This window comes from Brassica napus, chromosome C4, assembly GCF_020379485.1.
Source record: "Brassica napus cultivar Da-Ae chromosome C4, Da-Ae, whole genome shotgun sequence".
Classification (NCBI taxonomy): domain Eukaryota; kingdom Viridiplantae; phylum Streptophyta; class Magnoliopsida; order Brassicales; family Brassicaceae; genus Brassica; species Brassica napus.
Window position 1 is genome coordinate 16,536,523 of NC_063447.1, and position 26,336 is coordinate 16,562,858.

Below are 26,336 nucleotides of genomic sequence, written 5' to 3' on the forward strand. Positions count from 1 at the left end.
CTCCTGCGGTTGGTGGAGTTGGTGGAAGAAGTTTCTTTCGTCTCTTCCTTATCCCAATGCGCACACAACTCCGTCCAGACCGTGTTGTTTATCGACTTTGGGACCTTTTAATAAATAAAAAAAAAGTTAAATAAATTAAAAAATCGTTTAATAAATTAAAAAAATTGTATAATAAATTAAAAAAAACCTTGTTGATTTTCCACTTCTTCTTCCACTCGTGTATCTGCTTCCCATAGTTGTCCATAACTTTATGGACGAAGTGGCGATAAATAAAGAGCGTCTCATCGGAATTCCAGTTGAATTCTTGCTGGAAAAAAAAACACAGTTAGTAGAAAATTTATATTAAAGATTAAAAATATAAGTAAAAAATTAGAATACTTATCGCAAACTGACGAAACCACAGATGCTGCTTGTCGGTAGGGAAGTGAGTGAAAGTCGGATGTCCCCTGTCGAGGGCCGAGTACATCATACCGTTGATCCATGCGCTGATCCCGTTCCCGGATCGGTTGAACCTAATAAAAAGAACAAACAGTTAATAATGAATCAAATTTTAAGGAAAAAAAAATATGTTTAATTACCATGTTTGACCCCGTCCATGTGGATACGGAGTGAGATAGGGAAGATGGTCACGACCGGGCTGTTGAACCAACTCCGCAACACTCATCACTCCCGGAGGACCCGGAGGAGCAGGAGCGGGTGCAGCAGCGGGAGCGAGAGGAGCAGGAGCGGGTGCAGCAGAGGGAGATGTATGGTAGGAGCTGTGGGGCGAAGGGAAATCCTGAAAATGGCTGGAATCCCGAGACTGGCTCCCCGTACCACCACGACCACGACGCTGTCGAGGCCGGGTCTATTCATCATGAGACCTGTAAATTAAAAAAAAATATTTAATAAATATAGAAATATAAAAATTAATTTTTTTTTAAAAAACAAAAATCCCAAATAATAGGTTTTAATCACAAAAAAAGTTGTATAGATATTAAAAATGTTTAATAAATATATAAAAATAGTTCTAATAAACAAAAAATAGTTTTAATAAATAAAAAATAGTTTAATAATTACAAAAAATAGTTTTAATATTAAAAAATGTTTAATAAATATAGAAATTTATATTATATATATATATATATATATATATATATATATATTTTCTTTTAAATCCCAAATAATAGTTTTTAATCACAAAAAAAAGTTTTATAGATATTAAAAATGTTTTGTAAAATCCAAAAAATCGAATTTATATACAAAAACCGTTTTGTAAAATCCAAAAAATCGAATTTATATACAAAAATCGTTTTGTAAAATAAAAAAATCGAATTTATACACAAAAATCGAATTTATATACAAAAATCGATTTTATAAATACAAAAAAAACAAAAAATTTATAAAAAAATTCTAAATCAATTCAACAAAACAAATTATTCAACCAAATCACAATTCTAAATCTATTATACAACCAAATCACAATCCTAACCAATCACCCTAACAAAAATCTATCAAATCTACACAAAAACCTAACAAATAGAACCTAAGAGAGTTGGATAGGGTCCTTACATGATTTGTGTAAGAGAAGGGGGAGATCGCCGGAGATATTGTCGGAGAGAAGGGGGAGATCGCCGGAGAGGAGAGAGGAGCCGCGCAGAGGAAGAAGAAAGAAATGGGGAAGAAGAAGCGGCTCGTGGTTATAAAACCTAGGGTCCGACGGATAGTTTCCGTCGGAATTTCCTCGGAATTCCGATTTCAATTTTCGCGAAATATTTGTCCGGTTAAATGAAAATATTCCGAGGAAATTCCGACGGATGCATAAATATCCGTCGGAATATTCCGAGGAATTTCCGAGGAACTAGTGTTTGAGGTTTCAAAACATCGATTTTTTTGGCCGTATTTCATTTCTTATACAATTGTAATGAATACCATTGAGGATTCTTTGTATAGATGATCATAAACCATGAAATAACAAAATTTCAAAACGAATTGTAAGTATTCCCTTTACCGTTCATTAAAGTGTATAAGTGTTTCTCTTATGTTGTGGGGATTTCATTCATACAATCGGAAACGTGTTTATTATAGGGTAAGGAACAAATTTTTGACTTCATAATCAGTCTAAGACACTTAATAAGGGTTATATAAGTGTTATTCAAACCGCAAAACGTTGTTTTCGGTTTAAAAACCCTACTTCCTCGGAATTTCCTCGGAATATTCCGAGGAAATTCCAAGGAAACCCTTATCTTCCTCGAAATTCCGTCGGAATATTCCGAGGAATTTCCGAGGAACTAGTGTTTGGGGTTTCAAAACATCGATTTTTTTTGCCGTATTTCATTTCTTATACAATTGTAATGCATACCATTGAGGATTCTTTGTATAGATGATCATAAACCATGAAATAACAAAATTTCAAAACGAATTGTAAGTATTCCCTTTACCATTCATTAAAGTGTATAAGTGTTTCTCTTATGTTGTGGGGATTTCGTTCATACAATCGGAAACGTGTTTATTATAGGGTAAGGAACAAATTTTTGACTACATAATCAGTCTAAGACACTTAATAAGGGTTATATAAGTGTTATTCAAACCGCAAAACGTTGTTTTCGGTTTAAAAACTCTACTTCCTCGGAATTTCCTCGGAATAACCCTTATCTTCCTCGGAATTCCGTCAGAATATTCCAATAAAAAAAAAAAAATCGATGCTAGTCTGTTTCCGAGTCATCATCACCAGATGAATCTGAATCTGGATCTTGGTGAAACTCTCTAATCGCTGGTTCATCCTCTACGTGAACGACGGCTTCCTCTCCGAAGTCGGTTAAATCGACTACAAGGCCAACTCCAGCTAAATCTTCTGCTGCACTTAAGTTGCCGGATATGCTTGGTTGTAGTGGGTCTTCCAGCTCAGAACTTCTCTGAACTCGGCCTCTCAGGTTGAGTCTTGTAACAGTAACCCATGGATCATCTCTGTTCCTTACCCGGGGGTACTTGATATAACAAACCTGTAACATTTAAAAAATTATTAGTAAAATTATAAATTAGTACACATGATGATGAATCTAAATAATTAACATTTAATTACCTGATCGGCCAGAGAAGCAAGAATGAAAGGATCATAATATTGCAGCTTTCGCCTAGAATTTACTGGTGTAACACCAAATGCATCTGTTCTCACACCTCGATCTAGAGTGTTGTCGTGCCAATCACAATAGAAAACAGTACAGCGCAATCCAACCATGCCCAAATACTTGATTTCCAAAATCTCATGTATGTGTCCGTAGTATACATCATCTCCTGATGCAGAACAAACGCCAGCATCATAAGTCGTACTCGAACGTCTCCTCTTCTGAGTCGTGAATGCATATCCTCGAGTACAAAATCTCGGATATGACTTCACAACAAATTTTGGTCCAACGACCATCTCGCGTATCCAATCGTCAAATGTTTCACCACTGGCCAAACCAGCAGACACCTATATTAATAGCACATATATATGTTATATCAATAAATGTGAATTAGTATAAATATGTGATAAATGATATTTTAATTTGTTTAAAGCACTCACATAAGTAAACATCCATCCAGAAAATTCTCTCTGCTTCATTTCTTCTAGTTCGTCCTCTGTGGCGTATCTATATTTGAACCTCTTTTCTGCCATGAAAATCCTGTACATATGATGACAATAATGTAATTAATTAAGATTTAAATTTCAACTTGTTAAAATAAAAATTTGTAACCTAATTTATTTACCTCTCATATTGAAGAACATCTTCGCAGTTGGTGAGCAAATATGTTTACAAATTACTGCGCTCCTGCTCAGTAAGTCGACGGTCCTTTGGTTTTCCGCTAAGTCGTCCAACGTCTGTGAAAATGTCTGGAACCGTAACATGATATGTTGCCCGTTTGCCGCTATCATCATGCCGAGCAGGTCTTCTGTTTTTGGTCTAAACTTCTGCTGGAAAGTAGTACTCGGCAAAGTTTGAAGTTTCTTCATTGATCATCTGTGCGACTATAGAAGCTTCCACCCTACTTAAATTTTTCACCATCTTCTTCAAATGGAACATATACCGCTCATACAGATACATCCATCTATACTGCACAGGACCACCAAGTTCCAATTCTCTTGCCAGGCGAATAACAAGATGTTCCATAACATCAATAAATGAGGGAGGAAATATCTTCTCAAGGTTGCACTGAATCACGGCTATGTTAGTCTTCAAATTTTCAATACCTTCAAGAGTCACTAATCTCGTGCATAAATCGCGGAAGAAACCACTTATCCCTACAATTGCTTCATGAACATTTCGTGGTAATAGTTCCTTGAAGGCAAACGGAAGGAGGCGCTGCATCATTACATGGCAATCGTGGCTTTTCAAGCCAGTACACTTTCCTTCCTTTTTGTCGATACAGTTACGTAAATTAGATGCGTAACCGTCTGGAAATTCCACATCGTTTGAAATCCAATCAAAGAACGCATCTTTTCCCTCTGCATCAAGTCGGTATATGGGAAAAGGAGTCCTACCATTCTCATCAACATGAAGTTCTGAACGAGCACATATATCGATGAAATCCAGTCTTGACTTCAAATTATCCTTTGTTTTACCTTGAACATTAAGGATCGTGTGTCATGAGATTGTCAAAAAAGTTCTTCTCAATACGCATGACATCTAAATTATGCCTTAGCAGATGATCCTCCCAGTATGGCAGATCCCAGAAAATATTTTTTTTGTGCCAGTTATGTAGGTCTCCAACAGCATCTACCGGAAAACGCTCATGTCCACCGACGTCTGGCGTCCTTTCTATACCAAAATCTCTTAGTTGTGTCTTCAAATCTTTCCCACAAATTTCCGGAGGTGGACTGTCAAACACCCTCTTGTTCTTCGTAAACAAATTCCTACTTCTACGATATGGATGATCAGGTGGTAGGAATCTCCTGTGACAGTCAAACCAACACGTTTTCCTTCCATGTTTTAGCTGGAAAGCATCAGTATTATCTTGACAATATGGACATGATAGCCTTCCATGCGTTGTCCATCCAGATAACATACCATATGCTGGAAAATCACTTATTGTCCACATTAGTACTGCCCGCATTTGAAAGTTTTCCTTACATGAAACATCGTATGTTTCAGCACCTTGAGCCCATAGTTGTTGCAACTCATATATTAGTGGCTGAAGAAACACATCAAGTGATCTCTTAGGATGCTCTGGTCCGGGAACGAGAATCGAGAGAAACAAAAACTCTCGTCGCAAGCACAAGTTTGGGGGTAGGTTGTATGGTGTAAGAATGACTGACCATAGAGAATATTGTCTTCCACTCTTGCCAAACGGGCTGAAACCATCAGTACATAATCCAAGGTAGACATTTCTTCTCTCATACGCAAACTCGTGATACTTTGATTGGAAATGCTTCCACGCTTTTGCATCTGAAGGATGACTGATCTCACCATCTGTTGAGTGCTCCGCATGCCATCTCATTGGTTGCGCTGTACGTTCAGACAGATACAACCTCTGCAACCTTTCCGTCAAAGGCAAATACCACATCCTTTTATATGGCACTGGAACTCTTCCACTCGTATCTTTATAACGAGACTTTCCACAAAATTTGCATGTAACCCGCTGTTCATCCGCCCTCCAATAAATCATGCAGTTGTCGCTGCATACATCTATTACCTGATACGATAAACCAAGATCAGCTACGAGTTTCTGAACCTCGTAGTATGAACCAGGAGCTACATTATCCTCGGGTAGAATACCTTTTACAAAATCAGCAATCGCATCTACACAGTCTTCAGCCAAATTATAATTTGTTTTAATGCCCATCAATCTTGTAGCAGATGATAAAGCTGAATGATCATCTCTGCAACCTTCGTACAATGGTTGCTTTCCAGCATCCAACATATCATAAAATCTCCTAGCTTGTGCATTGGGTAAATCTTCCCCTCTAAAATGATCATTTACCATATCCTCAGTACCTACACCATAATCTACATCCGTTCTAATTGGTTTTTCTAATCTAACCGCTGGCTGAGGTTCGCTAGTACTACCATGTTCATAATCAGTTTCCCCATGACGATATCAATTTTTGTAACTTCGTGTAAACCCACTCAAATATAGATGAGTCCAAACATCCCACTCTTTAATAACCTTTCTATTTTTACAATTAGAGCAAGGACATCTTAACATATCTGTTTTTGCTTCCGCTTGTCGGTGAACTAACCCCATGAATTCAGTTATACCTCGTTGGTATTCTTCCGTAAGCAATCTCGTGTTCGGATCCAAATGAGGTCGATCGATCCAAGAACGAAAATAATTTGAAGAAGACATGTTTTTTATGAATCAAATTCGTGTGTAAAGAGAGTAAGAGGGAGGATGAAGATATGGAGTGAATGAAGAGGAAGAGGGGTGCTTGTATTTATAGTTGAAATCGTGCCGACAGACCGAGGAAATTCCGACGGAATTCCGACGGAAACGGCTAGTTCGTCGGAATTTCTTTGGAATTTTTAAAATCCCACAACGGCTCTCTAACGGCTATAATATATCCTCGGAATTCATCGGTTTTTTCCGAGGAATACGTTTTCCCTCGGTATTCCATAAGAATATTCCGACGGAATAATAATTCCTCGGAATTCCGTCGGTATATTCCGAGGAAATTCTGAGGAAACCAAAATTTGTGTTCCCTCGGAATATCCTCGGAAATTCCTCGGGATATTCCGAGGATTTCATTTTCCGTCGGAATGTCCGTCAGAATACCGCTGTTTTCTTGTAGTGAAAGAGTGGTAGGGACCACGTGGATTCAAGATGCTGAGCTGGAGTAGGTTAAACTTGAGGAGCAAGTTTATACTATAGAGATAACACAAGTGAATAAACTTGATGAATAAGTATAATTCCAGAAAAAGAAGTTATACTTAATAATATAAAAGTTGTCCATATCCATGGTTCTATGGACAAGGATTTTGGAAACGTGGGAGATCACTATAAAATAGCAAGGGATCGATGAGATATCGACAACTCTCGAAACTGATTATTATAGAGGAAGGGTGAAAATCTCTTGGATGAATTCTTGGTGTCGTTCTGAGTCAGAGGCTGATGTAGCAATTGTTAAGGTGTTAACAAGTTGTGTAAAGCTGATAAAGCAAGTCTTGTAAAGATTTTTAATATAGCAAAAAACATTTGCTAATCGTAATGTCTCTTGATTTATCTTCTGTTATATTATATTGTATTGCATCTTGCACTTACGGATGGTGGCAGTGGTTATGGTTATGTCCTAACCAAACGACCATAGCCAAGTTCAAGAAAAACCAAACATTATTTCACTGTCCTCTCAGCTTCTGCTAAGAAGTCTTTGAATGGCTTCATATATTATAACTCTAGAGACAAGCCGTACGAGCTGAACAGACAAGAAAGCTGCTAAAACTTTAAGCCGTTTAAACCCGGAAGAGTTTCTCGGATTCGCTTCCCAGCTCGAGACCTTGATGGCCAACAAAGAGACGCCCAAACCCGCCACGTCGGACAGCAAATGCGCAGCGTCCGTCATGACCGCGAGGAAAAGATTGTCAGGTAAGGAAGGATGACGCTTCTTAGTCTTCTGATCAATTCTTCTCGTTCTCTCGACTCGGAAAGGCAATGCTCGTCTCGCAAACGCGCAAGACAGAAGAATCACTTCCTCTGTTCGTGATGGTGACTCAGTTTTTTCATCTTCATGGTCGGGTTTCGAAATGCGGATGTGTTCTAATTCCATAAGCGTTTTTGAAACGTTTCAAAGGCTTGCATTAGAAGAGGAAACTAACATTTTCACCTTTCTTGTGATTTGAATAAATTTTCAAGAATACGAACCTGAGAATCGAAACAATGTTGTTTTCTTCGGAAATATTGAGTTTCACCATGTTATCTTATTGTTAGAGATTAAGACGTAAACAAACATAAAAATATAATGTGTCATGTAAATTAATAGGATACCATCTTTAACCCTAACACCCTATATGGAGTGCTTAATGATTATTTAAATAATTAATTGTACTTTACATGTACTTAAGAACTCAAGTTAAGAAAGTAATAGAATGTGTGCTCCAATGGTAGGTGCTTAATTAGGGGTTCTTAATTAATTTTTTTTAAAATTATTTTAAATTATTTATTATATCAAACATATGAAAAGATAATTTAAAACATAGATTTGAAAATAAAAACATAACAACAAAGATTAGTAAATAAACGAGAATAATTTGAAAAAACATTCGGAACTTAGTTGTTGTCTACATCCTCTCCAAATTTACTCCATAAACGTTCAACCAAATCAGCTTTGAGTTGTTCATGCATTGGCCTATCACGGATTCTAGTTCGAACACCCATCATATTGACGAGATTTGTAGGCATATTTGAGGAAAAATCGAGATTGACATGTGAACTTCCGGTTTCTTCTCCTTGTTGGAATCCTGAAACATCAAATTGAGTATATCCATCTCGTTCGTCTTCTACTATCATATTATGGAGTATGATACATGCTCTCATAATCTTCCCAATTTTGGCTTTATCCCAAAAAAGTGCAGGGTTTTTAACAATGGCAAAGCGAGCTTGCAAGACTCCAAAAGCACGCTCGACATCTTTTCGGACAGCTTCTTGATGTTTAGCAAATAAAGCCGCTTTCGGTCCTTGTGGTAATGAAATAGATTGGATAAAATTTTCCCATTTCGGATAAATACCGTCGGTCAGATAGTAAGCCAAATGATACTCTCTTCCATTGACAGAGAAAGTGACTTGCGAAGCTTGACCATTTATTATGTCATCAAAAACAGGTGAGCGATCAAGAACATTGATATCATTTAAGGTACCTGGAGGTCCAAAAAACGTATGTCATATCCATAGATCATACGAAGCCACCGCTTCCAAAGCGATTGTGGATTTTCCCGAACCTCGTGAATATTGTCCTTTCCAAGCGGTGGGACAATTCTTCCACTCCCAATGCATACAATCGATGATTCCTATCATCCCGGGAAATACACGAAACTCACCAATATCAAGTAGACGTTGAAGATCAGCCGGTGTTGGTCTTCTTAGGTACTCATCGCCGAATAAATGTATTATTCCTTCCATAAAATGTTCGACACATGACCGAGTAGTAGTTTCACCGAGCCTGAGGTATTCGTCAACCGCATCAGCCGCAGTACCATATGCCAAGACACGAATGGTTGCTGTACATTTTTGAAGTGCAGAGAGACCTTGCCTTCCGAGACCATCTCGTTTTTGTCGAAAGAATTCCATTTCATTGGAGATTCGATCAACAATTTTCATGAACAACGGCTTGTTCATTCTAAATCGTCGGCGAAAAAGAGTATCAGTGTATGTTGGATTTTCACTGAAATAATCATTCCACATACGAAGATTGCCCCCTTCACGGTTTCTTTCAATATAGGCTCGTTTTTTTCTTTGTTTTCTTGCTTCTTCTTGATGACCAATGGTAAAATTCTCAAATGTTTGATCAAAATATTGATCAAAATTTTGATCAAAATGTTGATCAAAATATTCATCAAATGCATCATCAAGTGAATCTTCGAAATTGTTTTGAGAAAAAGATGCCATGAGAAAGAAAAGGTGAAAAGGTGTTTAAAAAACTTAGTGATAAAACGACGATCTTGTTTTGTGATAAAAAGAAGACTTGTGATGTTGAGGAATCGTGAAAATGAAAAGAAGAAAAAGAGTTGTGATGTTGAGGAATGATGATGATGATACAAAGAAAGAGAGTTCTAATGTTGAGGAACTTTGAAAATGATACAAAGAAAGAGAGATGTGATCTTGAGCAATCGTGAATATAAAGTTAGAGAAAAGCAACTACTTTATAATACAAGTCTCCTAAAACTTATACAAGTCCGTGACATACAAGACAACAAGACTCGTGACTTGATACAACCAAACATTACAAAAGTCTGTGACACAATGGAACAAAACAACAACACTCGTGACTTGAAACAACGAAACAACAACACTCGTGACACACTGACTTGCACTCTTTTACTCTTTCCCTCTTTGTCTCTTTCACATGAAACACAGTACAATAACAACAACAAATATTAAGAAGAAGTTCCATATATGACTTAAGCAAGCAACGAGAACAAGCAACACAAACTCCACAACATAAACACAGAACAATACCAACACAAGCAACGAGAACAAGCAAATATAAACTTAAACGCTTCTTGACTTGAGTTAAACTTAAACCTAAACTTAAACATATAAGTCGAACAAGACAAACAAACCGAGACGAAATCTATGGAGACATCAACTCATTAATGAGTTGAGTCTTAAACGCTTCTTCAACATCCGTTAGTGGTCCTTGTTTAGTAATGAGACCGTCGAGTAACTTCATCTTATACAGCCTTGATTTCAAAGCCAAATCTTGCTGCTTGATGTTTCACATTGTCTGAAACTCAGACAGTTCCTTCCCATCACTCATTGTCTTCTTAGAACGAGTCTTTGCTGCCTTAACACCCGGAGGACGAGTTGTTGCTTCATCATCGTCACCGGAATCCACTTCAGTTGCTTTCGAGCTTGCTGAATGTGAAACATCCCCACACTTCCTCTTTTTGGAGCCTCCATCATTTTTAGCAGTAGACAGCTCGCACCACTTCTGGTCATTACGCAACTCTTTCCAAGCATGCTCAAGGGTGAATTTTTTATTATGGTTAGTGAAGAAGATCTGGTGGGCTAGTTTGAGCACATCATTCTCGTTTTGACCACTGGTTTTCTCTCTGTTCGCAGCTTCGTATGCGCCACAAAACTTGCAAACTTGGTCATTGATCTTCTGCCAGCGATTCTTACAGTGTGCTGGCTCTCTCTTTTCACAGCCACCAACAGAGGGACTAGCATTGTAGTACGCAGCTATTCTTTTCCAGAATGCATTAAGCCTTTGGTCATTCCCTACTACTGCATCTTTGCTCGTGTTTAACCACGAGCTAATGTGCAGAACATCATCTCCTGGCGACCACGTCCTTCTTTCTTTACGAGAGGCTTGGTTGTCTTCACCGAAGTTTGAAGGCTCAGTGCCTTGAGTGCCATAGAAGAGAACTTGCACTTCAGATAGTAAAACACTTTGTTGACTGCTAAGCAGTTCAACAAAGTTTGAAGGCTCAGTAAATGGATTAAATTCCATCTCGGAAGTGAAAGAAGAGAGAATTAACAAATAGGAATTTGTTTGAGATAGAAGAGAAAGAAGAAGTTTTAAAGCAGTTTTGGAGTTGACATATATCTAACTTCTATTTATTACCCTTTCACAACCATAATCAAACACAAAGCAAGTCATTTATTATCAACAATTCAAACTAAAGCTAGTCATTTAACTACAGCAAGTCATTTAACAACCTACCGCAACCAAAAGCAATTCCCTTTTCATTACCAACATCAATGCAACCACACCAAACACATTAACTACCTAACCCAACCAATGCAAACAGACCAAGCTTTCAATGACTAAAAAATATTAAAAATTTACCTCTTTTTCTCCGGTGAATGCACTCCTTTGCTTGCAAACGATCCTGCAGTTGTAGTTATCTTCTTTAACGAACCTTCATCCATGGAGCTCATGACACAAACAAACAGAAACCAAAACAACAATGAGAAACAGACCTCAAGAGACAAACAAACAGATACAAAACTAATTCAAGACACTCGATTCAATTCAGACCAGAAGCTAAATGATATAGTAGAACTCTTAAACAGTTTCAGACAACATCCATTCATGACACTCGATTCAATTCAGACCAGAAGCTAAATGATATAGTACAACTCTTAAACAATTTCAGACAACATCCATTCATGACACTCGATTCAATTGATACTATCTCGATTCAATTTCATCCATTTTTAAACAATTCAGACAACAACCATTTGACAGATCAAAGAGGGTTCAAGTTTTACCTGTCTTCATTGTAGACGTCTTGTTTGACGAACCTTCGTCTCTAGCTCCGACCATCTGAAGAAACAAAGGCAGACAAATCTTGAGGCAGGAACAAACACAACAAACTAATAAAAATATCAAAGGTCGATTCACACTTAAATGGCAACATCCATAGCTTTACCTTTCTTTTGTTGACGTAGAGGAGAGCTCCGACCCTGAGAGAGGAGATCGACATCGCGAGACGCCGAGAGAGAGAGAGATGGAGGAGCTTCATCCTCGGGGTGATTCTTCATCCTCGAGGAGATCGACACCGCGAGACGCCGAGAAAGAGAGATGGAGGAGCTTCATCCTCGGGGAGATCGACACCGCGAGACGCCGAGAGATTCATCGCAGAGTCGTCGAGGAGAGAGAGAGACGAGGACAGATGCATGTGCATGTTTCTCAACGAGGCGTCGAGGATAGCGAGATAGACGAGGAGAGAACAACGTCGATCATCACGGAGGCTTCGGGGAGAGCGACAGAGACGAGGCGACATCACCGTCGATTGATCACGGAGGCTTCGAGGAGAGCGAGAGATACAAGGAGACATCATCGTCGATTGCTCACAGAGCCGTCGAGGAGAGATCGATTTCGTCGAGAAGTGGAGAAGATTGAAGGCGGAGTCGTCGAGAGAGATACTGAAGAAACGCTTGTCTTTCGTGAGAGAGAGAGAGAAAGGGACGCGGACTCGCATCATGCCAACACGTGTCCCATTAGCATCGCTTCCTCTAAAGCCTAATTAAGCAGTGCTTCCTCTCCAATTAATTCATTTTCCTTTTTTTTAAATCAAAAAATCACTAAGCAGTCCACTAAGAATCTGCGTTAAAGATGGTCTTAGTTGTTAAAAGATTACAAAACTTAAATTAATTAGAATAAAATTGTAGCGACACGGCTTTTTCTTTTCTAATTAATGGTTGGGTTTATTCAATTTTGTTGAACCAACCCGGTTTGATTTTGGTTAGTTACAAACTTACAATAACTAAAACCCTTTCTTTTCTTTTGGTCAAACCGGTTTATATATAATGTAAGCATTTTCCTCTTTTCTTCCGTTCCTTTTTTCTCTCTCTTTTTATATGAGTTAGTGCATGGAGGAAGAGGCAAGTCGGAGGCTCAGAGCTGCCGCATCTCATCACCAAAGTCACCTTTCTTCACCATCGGAGAGCCAGACCATCACACCGGAGTCGTCATACATCTACGTAAGAGGAGTGGAAGCCATCATTGATGCTCTCGCTGGTGATATACAATGAAGTCGAGAAGTTTTGACGTGGAGAGAAGACGTACACGAACCAGCCGATCCGTCGCCTTTGTCACTGCAACCAAAATAAACCACTGGAAGTGCCTCTTATGCCACCGGAAAATCAACTATGTCACCGAAATCAATGGTCGAATACCGATAGCCGTGAAGGAAGAAATTGGCTGTAAATGGAAAGCGAGAATGATTAGAATAAATCAAAGAGAAAGAGATGAGAGGAAGCACGATGGTTGACGAGGAATAAGAATGAATGGGCCAAGTGTTTGTTGATTGACGCGGCAGAGGAGTTACAGAAGAAAGCTGAGGAGAGGTGGCGTTGGATCGAGCAATGGATGTTGCAGTTTCAGTCGCCGTTTGACATGGTGGATGACGAGCTTCAACTTTGATGCACTAATGAGTCAGTTGAACACACAGAAGAGCAAAAACAGAAAACGCTGATGGACCACTGAAGCTGTTGAAACCGGAGGCACAACTAAGATGTTGACTGCATCTGCATGCGTGGAGAACATGAGACAGAGAAGAAGACCGCGCCGGCAAACACAATTTTAATTTAATTTTGTTTTAATTTATTTAATTTCATTAAGGACATAAAGGTAAATCATATAGAAGATGTCCATATAGATTAATTTAGGTTGTAGCAGATTTTTTTTAAAGCCTAGAGAGCCCCATATAAGATTATTGTCCGATTCGAAACAATGTTGTTTTCTTCGGAAATATGGAGTTTCATGATGTTATCTTATTGTTAGAAGATTAAGTTCTATCATCTCAGGAATAATAAATTTTTGGTGTGCAGCTTTTATTTTTGCTGGAACAATCCATCACGTTTTCCTGGTTCGCCTTGCTTGGCAGCTAGTTATCTATGAAACTTGGCGAGAACGGAATAATCGTCTTCATCGCGGATCTTTTAGAGCGCCTGATTTGGTCCTTTCTTTAATCACTAGGACAATCAAAAACATAATTTCATCTTTCAGACAGGAGAATCCGGAAGACTCGAGCAACTGCATGCAACTGTGGCTCTCTATGTCATAATCGCCGGAGCTTCTCGAATCCTTTATTCTTCTCTACACTGTTTCAACACCTTCAGTGTGATCGAAAGGAAACCGATCCGTCTTCTGAATCTCTTTCATTACATGGACCTCCTGTCTTGGGCCACCATATTTCAGTTTCTTTGGATCTCTGGCCTTTTCAACATGGGCCCCTCATCTTTGTTACTATCGTAAAATGGGCTTCTCACGTCCATTTTTGATCACTAGTGTGTTTACAATTTTTGTAAAACGTAACACCTTGCCACATTTAAATATCAATGCACCAAAGTTTAAGAAAAAAAAAAAAGAAGAGTATCTCCAAATCTAGTCAACGGTCGTTGACGTTTACGGAATGTGGAATCTTTAAAGAGCTGAGTCGCTGTGCCTTGTGACGGGTGAAAACGAATAATCATTTTTTTTCTTTAATAGGAAATCGACAAAAGGCTATAAATCTAAATATTTGTGCCTATTAATATTATAATTTTCGGTATGCTTCTTTGGCGTGAGGCAGTGAGTGATCTTTGGTCAGATTTGTATTATTATTGTATTAAAGATGGCGTTCAGGCGAACATAATTGACTGACTTTTCTTGTTTCAAAATATGGATTCAACTAATTTTCTTGGATCAAATGTAAAAAGACTTGTTTTTACGTCTTTTGTACGTATCCTATTATTAATAAAAATTTATTGTTGGATTCATGACCATTTAGGTTCACCAACCAAAACAATCATGTTATTTCATATTCGATATCTTTTAAACAAAGAAATTAAAATGTTGTCAAGTTATATTATGTTTTTAAAATTAAAAAATAAATAAATAAATAAAAAATAGTATAAGTTACAAAAAAATAGATTAAAAAAAATATATATTTTAACGTCGTAAGCAAAACACTAAATCTTAAATCATAATTCCTAAACCCTAAACCCTTGGTAAACCCTAAACCCTTGGATAAATCCTAAACTCTAAATCAAAAATATTAAACAATAAAACACTCAAGGGTTTAGGGTTTAGGATTTAGGGTTTAAGATTTAGTGTTTAGTGTTTTTGATTTAGAGTTTAGGATTTATCCAAGGGTTTATAGTTTACCCAAAGGTTTAGGATTTAGAGTTTACGGTTTACTGTTTTGCTGATGACGTTAAAATATATTTTTTTTAAATCTATTTTTTTTTGTAACTACTACTCTATTAGTTTTTTTTTTAATTTTTTATTATAAAATATAATATAACTTGATAATATTTTATTTCTTTTTCTAAATATCGAATATGAAATAATGCAATTTTATTTGTTGGTGACCCTTAGAGGTGAAGCAAAGAATAACTCATTAATAAATAGTTCATTTCTTATTTGGATATAACTTAGCTACGACTTATTTTTTAAATCGTTATTTAGTTAATGTTCAAAAAAAAAAAAAACTTAGCTAAGGCAGAAAGGACGTACAGTATCCATTTTTTTTATTTGGTCAAACTACTAGGAGGTACATCATCAAATATGCATCTTAAAGTAGTTGTATTTATTTTAAATAAGAAGTTATTGAAATCATCAATCCAAATCTAAAAAAGGAGGAAGCCGATTACCAAAACACTCAGTCCAAGTGGTTATTCAATATCGAAGCAAGAATATGGTCCTCTAACGTCTCTAGTGAATTTGGCTTCTTCATCTAAGGAGATCAATGGCCTTCTTAACCTTAAACGTTTTGACAAAACTCAGGTTTTCCATCACCTTAGAGAACGAGTTCTCGAGGAAACATTGTGTGTTTTGCATTGCCACGTAGCTCCGCACTTCATGCGAGCTAGTACAATATCTTTAGCTTTCTTTCGTAGAAGTCTAGGAATACACACGTGGGAGAGGTCTAATCTCTGAAAAAGCTAAATTATATGGTTTGAATGATGGATAATTCCAATTAATTTGAGAAGCAAGTTAACTCATTAAAGTGAAGTTTGATAGGTTAAGAAAAAAAAAAACATATCGAGCTTAGAAATGTTTCCATATTATTAAATGTGAGATAACAAACTAAGTCCCACATTGGAGAATTAGACAAGGAGTGTCTAATATATAAACAAATGTCCAACTCTAATTAGTACGAGGTCTTTTGGGAAGGAGCCCAAAAGTAAATCCATGCGAGCCAGCTAATTAGGCCCAAAGTGGACAATATCGTACTAATCGGATAATATAAGAGTTCTTCTCAAACCTAGATGAGAGCATCAAAGGCAAAGTCAAATTCGGTGATGGATCAAACGTCGAGATTGTTGGGAAAGGTTCGATCACGTTCATCTAAAAAACAAGGGAGAGAAACTGATTGTACAAGTCGCAAGTCTATTAGTACAAGTCGCAAGGCATCCAAACCGATTGTACAAGACGCCAATGGAGGTTGAATATCCGAAATGTCTTCAAATACAAGAAACTGATGTTACATGGACGTGGCATGCACGGCTAGGACATGTGAACTTTGGAGTCATGAAGAATATGGTAGACAATGAGATGGTAGTAGGAATGCCTCAGGTGATACACGAGAAAGATGTGTGCAGCGCCTGCTTAGTTGGGAAGCAAACTCGGAAGTCTTTCCCGCCTAAAGCAAAGTATCGAGCATCACACGCATTGGAGTTGGTACATGGTGACTTGTGCGGTCCGATATCACCATCAACACCAGCAAACAATAGATATGTATTTTTCTTAATTGATGATTACTCAAGATATATGTGGACGATGTTGCTAAGAGAGAAGAGTGAAGCGTTCGATCGGTTTAAAAAGTTCAAGGAGTACGTGGAGAATCAAACGAAGCTACAACTCAAGACTATTCGCACCGATAGAGGAGGAGAGTTCACATCTTCTGAGTTCATTCTTTTTTGTGAAGAAAATGGTGTAACTAGACATCTCACCGCATCGTATACAGTATCAACAAACGTGGACGAAGAACCAGGATCATTCAAGCTTCCTCATATCGATGTTACGGAAGAAGGAGATGGTGATGAGCATCAAGATCACCAACACCACGAAGAACAAAAAAAAATAAAAAATAAAAATAAAAAAAAATAATTACAATTGTTGAAATTGGGTTAGCCCATATCCAACTTTATATTATCCGATTAGTATGATATTATCCACTTTGGGCCTAATTGGCTAGCCCGCATGGATTTAATTTTGGGTTCCTTCCCAAAAGGCCTCGTACTAATTAGAGTTGGACATTTCTTTATATATTAGACACTCCTTGTCTAATTCTCCAATGTGGGACTTAGTTTGTTATCTCACATTCTCCCCCTCAAACTAAGGATCACATTCATCTCGTGTTCCACAACTGACTTCCAGGATCTTTTGACTTAATCTCTGCCACACACACCTCACAATCCTAACTCGATGGGTCCCGTTCCTACTTGAAGGGTATTTTGGTCTAATGGCCGTGTAGGACAATGTGACACGAAGGTAGAGTGCTTCGAACAATCCGCTGCGCCACACCTCCCAATCCGCTGCGCCACTCTGACACGAAGCTTCTCACAATGAAAGCACCACAATTAAAGTTACACAAACACAAAGATTATAAAAACTTCTCTTCTTATTAGTTTTAGAAACTCTCTCAAAACTAAACTTTTCAATGTGTTTCTCTTGATGGAACATCTCTCCAAGAGAACTCTTTATATAGGACAAAGCTACATCTTTTCCTATAATAATAGTTCTCATGGAGAGATGTTCCATCAAGAGAAACACATTGAAAGGTTTAGTTTTGAGAGAGTTTCTAAATCTAATAAGAAGAGAAGTTCTTATAATCTTTGTGTTTGTGCAACTTTAATTGGTATCATAGCCAGGTTTCGAAGATCGTTTACAAGAGAAGTTGTAACTTGATCAAAACATGGGAGACGATGACAATTCTCAAGGACGTGATAAAGGTCTTGAGATGAAGAAGGACATACGATATCCAATGCTATCATCGACCAACTACACCGTATGGTCGATGCGAATGAAAGTGATGCTTCGTTTATATGATGTTTGGGATACGATTGATCCAGGGAGCGATGATGCAAAGAAGAACAATATGGCGATTGCTCTAATCTTTCAATCAGTCCCAGAAGAGCTAATACTTCAGATAAGAGAACATGATACATCGAAGAAGGTTTGGGAAGCTATCAAATCCCTTAACCTAGGTGTTGATCGCGTGAGAGAAGCGAGGTTATAGACTTTGATGTCTGAGTTCGACAAACTGAAGATGGCAGACACATACACGGTAGATGACTATGCATGAAAACTTTCAGGCTTAGCATCGAGAGCAGCCGCGTTAGGAGAGATAATGGAAGCATCGAAGATGGTAAAGAAGTTTCTGAAGGGACTTCCAAGAACGAAGTTCATTCACATCGTAGCTTCGTTAGAATAAGTGTTGGATCTAAATTCAACGGGGTTCAAAGATATTATTGGGAGATTGAAGGCTTTCGAAGAACGCATAAAAGAAGAAACCCAAGAAGAAGGTCAATCGAAGTTCATGTTTGGAAAGAATGGTATGCAAGGTAGTGGAAGCCATAACAACTCGCGAGGAAGAGACAGAGGTAGAAGTTATGGTGGAAGAGTAAGAGGACGAGGAAGGTCTAATGGTTCTGATGGTCATAACAAAGGAGGAGAAGCTTCGGACAAGACCAAGAAGGACTACTCTAAGGTTAGATGTTGGAGATGCGACAAGATGGGGCACTTCGTGTTACACGACCAAGAGAAGAAGCTAACCTAACGGAAACACAAGAAGCAGATACATTATATAAGCATGAAGTAGTATTCTTCAACGAAGAGAGAGTGTTTCCTAAGAGGTTTGATGAATGCGATGGAAATACGAGTACATGGTACCTTGACAATGGTGCAAGTAACCATATGACAGGCATGAGAGTTTTCTTCTTGGTCTTGTTCGAAGCTTCTCCTCCTTTGTTATGACCATCAGAACCATTAGACCTTCCTCATCCTCTTCCTCTTCCACCATAACCTCTACTAACGCGGCTGCTCTCCATCAGAGTGTTCTAGTGCTTTAACAAGAAGAGAAGTTCTTATAATCTTTGTGTTTGTCCTCTTCCTCTTCTACTAACTCCATCAGAGTGGCACAGCGGAAGCGTGGTGGGCCCATAACCCACAGGTCCCAGGTTGACAAGAAATCTGCAAGAAGACCAAAATACCCTTCGAGTAGGAACGAGATCCATCGAGTTAGGATTGGGAGGTGTGTGTGGCAGAGATCAAGTTAAAAGATCCAGGAAGTCAGTTGTGAAACACGAGATGAATGTGATCCTTAGTTTAAGGGGGAGAATGTGAGATAACAAACTAAGTCTCACATTGGAGAATTAGACAAGAAGTGTCTAATATATAATAAAATGTCCAACTCTAATTAGTATGAGGCCTTTTGGGAAGAAGCCCAAAAGTAAATCCACGCGGACCAGCCAATTAGACCCAAAATAGACAATATCATACTAATCGGATAATATAGAATTGGACATGGACTCACACAATTCCAACATTGAACTTCGTTCTAGAGAAATGTAGGAATCTACAAAATCTAAAAACTTCAATATTATTCAAAAAAAGAAGAAGAATAAACTTCTCTAAGAAGAAGAATAATTGGATATTATGCTTGTGTGACTTATTCAGGTTCGTCTTTTTAACTTAATATATACACATCATATTTTCCAGGATTCTACCCATTTGATCTGATTTTGTTTAAGGTTTGGATAAATTTATTTTATTTTATTCTGTGGAATGTTAATTAGGCATGCCACCACAATAGAAAAGCTAGCCAGATTTGAGGTACAATCTCATATATGGTTTGTCAGGACGTCTATTCGGAAATTCAACATTCATAAACAAATAATATGTTATGAATAAATACATTTCATGTAACATTTAACAATCAGAACATTAAAATATTATTTTGCATTTTTTTCATTTACAATTTAGCTAATTTCTCGCTAAATTTTTGTCATTAATTCATTTTTAAATAATGCTAGAATTTTCAACTCTATACGAAACGTCATTAGCTACGTATATTTGATTTACTTAGCATCTAGATATATGTTATGTGGCTTCTTTGGTCATTTCTAATCAGTGGCAAACAAAAATGGATAAAAGATGGAGTCTTCAAGGGATGACTGCTCTTGTAACAGGTGGAGCCAGCGGAATTGGGTTCGTGTTTCTCCTTTACTCTTCTTCTTTTATATAATATTTTGCTAAATTTATTTAACTTTGACTGTTTTAGGCATTCCATAGTAGAGGAGCTAGCCGGTTTTGGAGCTAGAATCCATGTATGCGACATATCTGAAATACTGCTAAATCAAAGTTTAAATGAATGGGGAAAGAAAGGGTTTCAAGTTAGTGGTTCAATCTGTGATGTATCCTCACGTCCCGCTAGAGAAAAACTTATGCAGACGGTCTCAATGATGTTCGATGGCAAGCTCAACATTCTTGTAAGTTAATCTTAATTTAAAAAAATTAAACAAATTCTTTTGGGAAAAATAGGCTATATTAGATAGTTATATATATAGTACGGGTTTTATTACTCTTGTTTTTGTCAACATAGGTGAACAACGTTGGCGGACTTCGCACAAAGCCAACAACAGAATATCTGGCTGACGATTTCTCGTTCCATATTTCAACAAACTTAGAATCTGCTTATCATCTTAGCCAACTTTCACATCCTCTCCTAAAAGCTTCTGGATTTGGAAGCATTGTCTTTATTTCTTCTGTTGCAGGGGTTGTATCGATGGAAGGTGGCTCTATCTACTGTTTAACCAAAGGTACATCGACTTACTGGTAAGTAGAGGGGCCCAATAGTATTATGGATTCATATATGTTTAACATATGTAAAATTCTAACTTTATACATTTTTTTAGGAACATTTTCGATTACCTGTTAATTTTCAAATGATGTTTGGTAAAAAATGAAACATATCTTTTATGAATTTGATGTTAAGATACGATAGTAATTTTGTTAGATTGACGCGTATATCTTTTTCTTTGTGTGTATGTGTAGGATGTTGGATAATTCCAAGCTTGTGGAAACTTAACATATTATTAGATGTTTAATATGTTAAGATAAACACAATAAGGAAACCTAGAAATAGGAAAAGTAAGTTTCTATTTAAGTTAGGTTTGTGTTTTCCATATCCCACATGTTAAAGGGAATTGTCTTTCATATAAATATGGGTCTAATGGAGAGGTGTTCCATATGATCTAAGTGAAACATATTGAGAGCTTTAGTTTTGAGTAGTTTCTAAAGCTAATAAGAAAAGTTGTTCTTATAACTCTTTGTGTTTCTAAGAGATCTGAATTGGTATCAGAGCCTCAGGTTGGAAACTCGATCTAAGCTTAAGTTGTAGCTTAAGATCCCGGTGCTTGTGAACAAGAGATCGCGACGGCAAGATGGCTGACGTGACTAGGGCTCCACGCACGAAGGACTTTGGATCTACATCCATCCAATGTCCGATGTTGTCACCGACAAACTACACAGTTTGGTCGATGAGGATGAAGGTTCTACTACGTGTTCATGAAGTGTGGGACACAATCGAACCCGGTTCAGATGATCAAAAGAAGAACGATGTTGCGATAGCTCTTTTGTTTCAATCTGTTCCAGAGACTTTGATTCTCCAGGTGGGAGAACAAACCACATCAAAAGAGATTTGGAATGCCATCAAGTCGCGACACCTAGGAGCTGATCGTGTAAGGGAGGCGAGACTTCAGACGTTGATGACGGAGTTTGATAGGTTGAAGATGGATGATGCAGATACGGTCGATGACTTCGCGGGGAAGATATCGGGCCTATCATCCAAAGCAACCTCGTTGGGAGAAAACATAGAAGAATCCAAGATGGTCAAGAAGTTCTTGAAGGGTCTTCCAAGACACAAGTATATCCAGATCGTAGCATCACTTGAGCAAGTCCTAGATCTCAACTCGACGGGGTTTGAAGACATAGTTGGAAGGCTTAAGGCGTACGAGGAGCGTGTAGGAGAAGAAACTCAGAAAGAAGACCAAGGGAAACTGATGTTTTCGAACAATGAAGAGCATAGTCAGAGGGGCTATGAGAATTCCCGTGGTAGAGGAAGAGGACGGAACGGTAGAGGCAGAGGTCGAGGTAGGTCACACAACCAAAACCGTGCGTCACACACCGAAGATAACAACTCGAAGAAGAATCGTTCAAAGCTGATATGTTGGAGATGTGACAAGCCTGGTCACTACGCAACTGTCTGTCCCGAAAAGACAGAGAAGAATCAAGAAACCAACCTAAACGAGACAGAAGAGGCTGATGCACTCTATGTACACGAGGTGGTGTTTTTGAACGAAGATAAGGTGATTCCGAAGAATCTTGATATCGACAAAGGCAGTGCAAGTGTCTGGTATTTGGATAATGGAGCGAGCAATCACATGACAGGGAACAAGGAGTTCTTTTCGAGTTTGAATCTCAACACCAAAGGGAAGGTGAAGTTTGGTGATGGATCGTGTGTTGACATTGTAGGAAAGGGTGTGGTTACCTTTGTGTGCAAGACTGGAGAGAAGAAGGCACTCAAGGACTTATACTACATACCCGATCTGAAGCACAATATATTGAGTCTTGGGCAAGCAACAGAAAACGGATGTGAGGTTAACATGAAAGATGTCTACTTAACGCTCACAGATTCGCATGGAAGGTTGCTAGTTCGTGTGACAAGATCTCCAAACCGTCTCTACAAGACCCCTATGGAGATAAGCTACCCGGAGTGTTTACATGTCAGGGATGTAGATGCTACATGGAGGTGGCATGCTCGACAAGGACATATATGCTATGGAGTGATGAACAACATGGTAAGGAAGGAGATGGTCGTAGGAATGCAGAGTGTAACACACGAAGAAGGCGTGTGTGACACATGTCTCGCAGGGAAGCAAACGAGACACTCATTCCCGAGTGTAACACACGAAGAAGGCGTGTGTGACACATGTCTCGCAGGGAAGCAAACCAGAGACTCACTCCTGACTAAGGCCATGGTTCGTACATCAAAGCCATTAAGATTATTGCTTGGAGATTTGAGTGGACAAACCGCACCACCAACGACAGCAGATAATCATGAGGCATTCTATCGGTTCAAAAGATCTCATACCGATAGAGGAGGAGAGCTTGCCTCAGCTATGTTAAATCTAGGTTGCACCGATAGAGGAGGAGAGGTTGCCTCAGATGTGTTCAATCTAGGATGCACCGATAGAGGAGGAGAGATTGCCTCAGATGAGTTCAACTTATCTTGTGAAGAAGATTGGGTTGAAGCTATGGAAGACGAGTTGGAGTCTATCACAAGAAACAAGATATGGGAGCTTGTAGATAGACCAACTGGTTCTAAGAAGAAAGGAGAAGAGGATCGAGTTTGTGTGTTACACAAGACATTGCATGTGTTACGCCAGGCACCCAGAGCATGGAGTGTGAAACTTGATCAGGTTCTCAAGGATATGAGATTTGAGAAGTGCACGAAGGAACCATCAGTGTACTGCAAGACTGAAGGAGGAGACGTCTTGATCATTGCCATCTACGTTGATGATCTATTTGTGACAGGAACTTCACTTAAGGTGATTAGGCAATTCAAGGAGGAGATGTCTAAGAAGTTCGAGATGTCAGATCTAGGTAAGCTAACGTACTACCTTGGCATAGAGGTGATTCAAGGAGCAGACGGAATCAGAATAAAACAAGAGAGGTATGCTCAAGGAATCCTGCGTGACACAAAGATGGAAGCGTGTAACGCAACTCAAATTCCAATGGAGGCGAATTTGAAGATCTCAAAAGCTGAAGATGAGCGAGAGATAGATGCTACCGAGTTCAGAAGAATCATAGGATGTTTGAGGTATCTGCTTCACACAAGACCCGACCTATGTTACGCAGTAGGTGTTCTTAGTAGATACATGCACAATCCGAGAGACTCTCACGGACAAGCCATCAAACACATATTGCGATATGTGAAAGGAACAACAAACTACGGTCTGTTCTTCAAGAGAGATGGGTCAAGGAGTGTCGTTGGTTATAGTGACAGCAGTCACAGCATTGATCTCGATGACGGGAGGAGCACGTCAGGACATGCATTCTACTACGGTTCATCACTGATTACTTGGACGTCGCAGAAGCAGCAGACGGTTGCATTGTCATCATGCGAAGCAGAATTCATGGCAGCAACAGAAGCAGCGAAGCAAGCTATATGGATCAAGGAATTGTTGAGTGAGATACTAAGCAAAGAAGGCGAGAGAGTCAAGCTTAGGATCGACAACAAATCAGCCATTGCTCTAACCAAGAATCTAGTTTTCCATGGAAGGAGTAAGCATGTACTCAAGAAGTATCACTTCATTCGTGAGTGTGTGGAGAACGGGCATATCGAAGTGGAGCATGTGCCGGGTGTTGAGCAGAAGGCTGACATCCTTACCAAGCCATTAGCAAGGATTATGTTCAAGCAAATGAGGAGCTTAATCGGAGTTCAAGAAATTGATCTCCCTAATTCAAGTTGGAATTAAGGGGGTGAATGTTGGATAATTCCAAGCTTGTGGAAACTTAACATATTATTAGATGTTTAATATGTTAAGATAAACACAATAAGGAAACCTAGAAATAGGAAAAGGAAGTTTCTATTTAGGTTAGGTTTGTGTTTTCCATATCCCACATGTTAAAGGAAATTGTCTTTCATATAAATATGGGTCTAATGGAGAGGTGTTCCATATGATCTGAGAGAAACATATTGAGAACTTTAGTTTTGAGTAGTTTCTAAAGCTAATAAGAAAAGTTGTTCTTATAACTCTTTGTGTTTCTAAGAGATCTGATAGGAACTATAAATCAACTAGCACGAAATTTGGCGTGTGAATGGGCACGTGACGACATAAGAGCCAACGCTGTTGCTCCTAATTTTATCCAGACTGCTATGGCTCAACCTGTAATGAGCGACAAACTCTACGGATATTTTTTTCTTTTTTCCCACCAAATTATCTCATGCACTTCTCATTCTCTTATCTTTTTTTTTTCTTTCTTGAAAAAAAAACCAGCTCCTCGGAAATGCCAGGTACAAGAAGAGTTTGTTTAATAGAACTCCACTAGGTCGCGCTGGAGCTAGAGCCAAAAGAGGTTGCATCCCTTGTGGCTTTTCTGTGTCTACCCTCAGCTTCATATATTACTGGTCAAACCATTTGTGTTGATGGAGGTCTCACTGTGAATGGTTTGTCCTGTCCACAACAGGCTTGAGCCGAGAGTTGTGTTTGTGTGGCAATTCATTATTGAAATATTTTTGGGAAAATTGCCAAAATATGACTCACAACTTGATTTCAAATGCAAAAGTAAACCCAAACTTGAATCAAATGCAAAAGTAACTTAAAAGGCTATTGAAATTACAACTAGCCCCTTGTGAACAAACAAAAAAACCGATTTTTTTTTACGTTTTTAACCCCCGTAAGCCGTCTGGACTAGTTCTACTTAGAAATAATTTAAAATTTTTGTAAAAAATATTTTGATTAGTGAAAAATTGAAAAATTGAAATCATGTAATTACATATGTTTTAAGAGATATAAATTAAGATATAACAAAAGTTAATTGTTTTCAACATAGATGAGTGAAAGTAGTGAGTCATGATATTCTTTGGTTTAGGTTTTGCCAACATATGTTGTAGTATTGTATGTGTTCCTAGGGTTAGATTTTGGAATGCATAAATGTTTTTTTGAAAACTTTAAAATTTACCTAAGTGTGTTTATTTCTGTGTATAGTAAACACTATTTAAGTATAACTACAGCTTTATAACGTGGTTAGTTAGTTAATTTAGTCAATTTAGTTTAGGGGTTAAATTTAGGGTCTGCGACGACTTACTAGTAAGTCGTCTGATGTACAGTACTATTCAACAGACGACTTACTAGTAAGTCGTCCAAACCGGACCGAACCTTTAATTTTTCAATGTACTTTTAAACCTAACTGGATTATTTACCGGACATATATAAGGTGTTTTTTTATTCACTGTTTTGCGAAATTCAGAAAACCCTAACGCCGTTTCTCTCAAAGGCGATTTCGAAGGCGATTTCCGTTGATTCTCTCTAATCCATCGTTCTCACCGCCGGTTATCTCTTCGCCGTTATCACCGTCGTTCTCACCACCGTTCTCACCACCGTTCTCACAGCCACTTCCTCTATATAAGATCTGAGAGGAAACCCTAGCGTGCATTCTCTCA

General features: G+C 38.3%; 2 protein-coding genes and 1 pseudogene across 2 annotated transcripts; 1 reads left to right on the forward strand and 2 right to left on the reverse strand.

Moving 5' to 3' along the window:
- Nucleotides 1-7,303: 7,303 nt before the first annotated feature.
- Nucleotides 7,304-7,720, reverse strand: LOC106414179 (metal tolerance protein B-like). Its single transcript, XM_048755531.1, has one exon. The coding sequence runs from the start codon at nucleotides 7,718-7,720 to the stop codon at nucleotides 7,304-7,306; it is 417 nt and encodes a 138-aa protein (XP_048611488.1).
- A 2,664-nt stretch (nucleotides 7,721-10,384) lies between these two features.
- LOC125585835 (glutathione S-transferase T3-like) lies at nucleotides 10,385-11,122 on the reverse strand. Its single transcript, XM_048755532.1, has one exon. It carries the CDS (start codon nucleotides 11,120-11,122, stop codon nucleotides 10,385-10,387), a length of 738 nt encoding a protein of 245 aa, XP_048611489.1.
- An 8,900-nt stretch (nucleotides 11,123-20,022) lies between these two features.
- LOC125585565 lies at nucleotides 20,023-25,366 on the forward strand (annotated as a pseudogene).
- The last annotated feature ends 970 nt before the right edge of the window (nucleotides 25,367-26,336 follow it).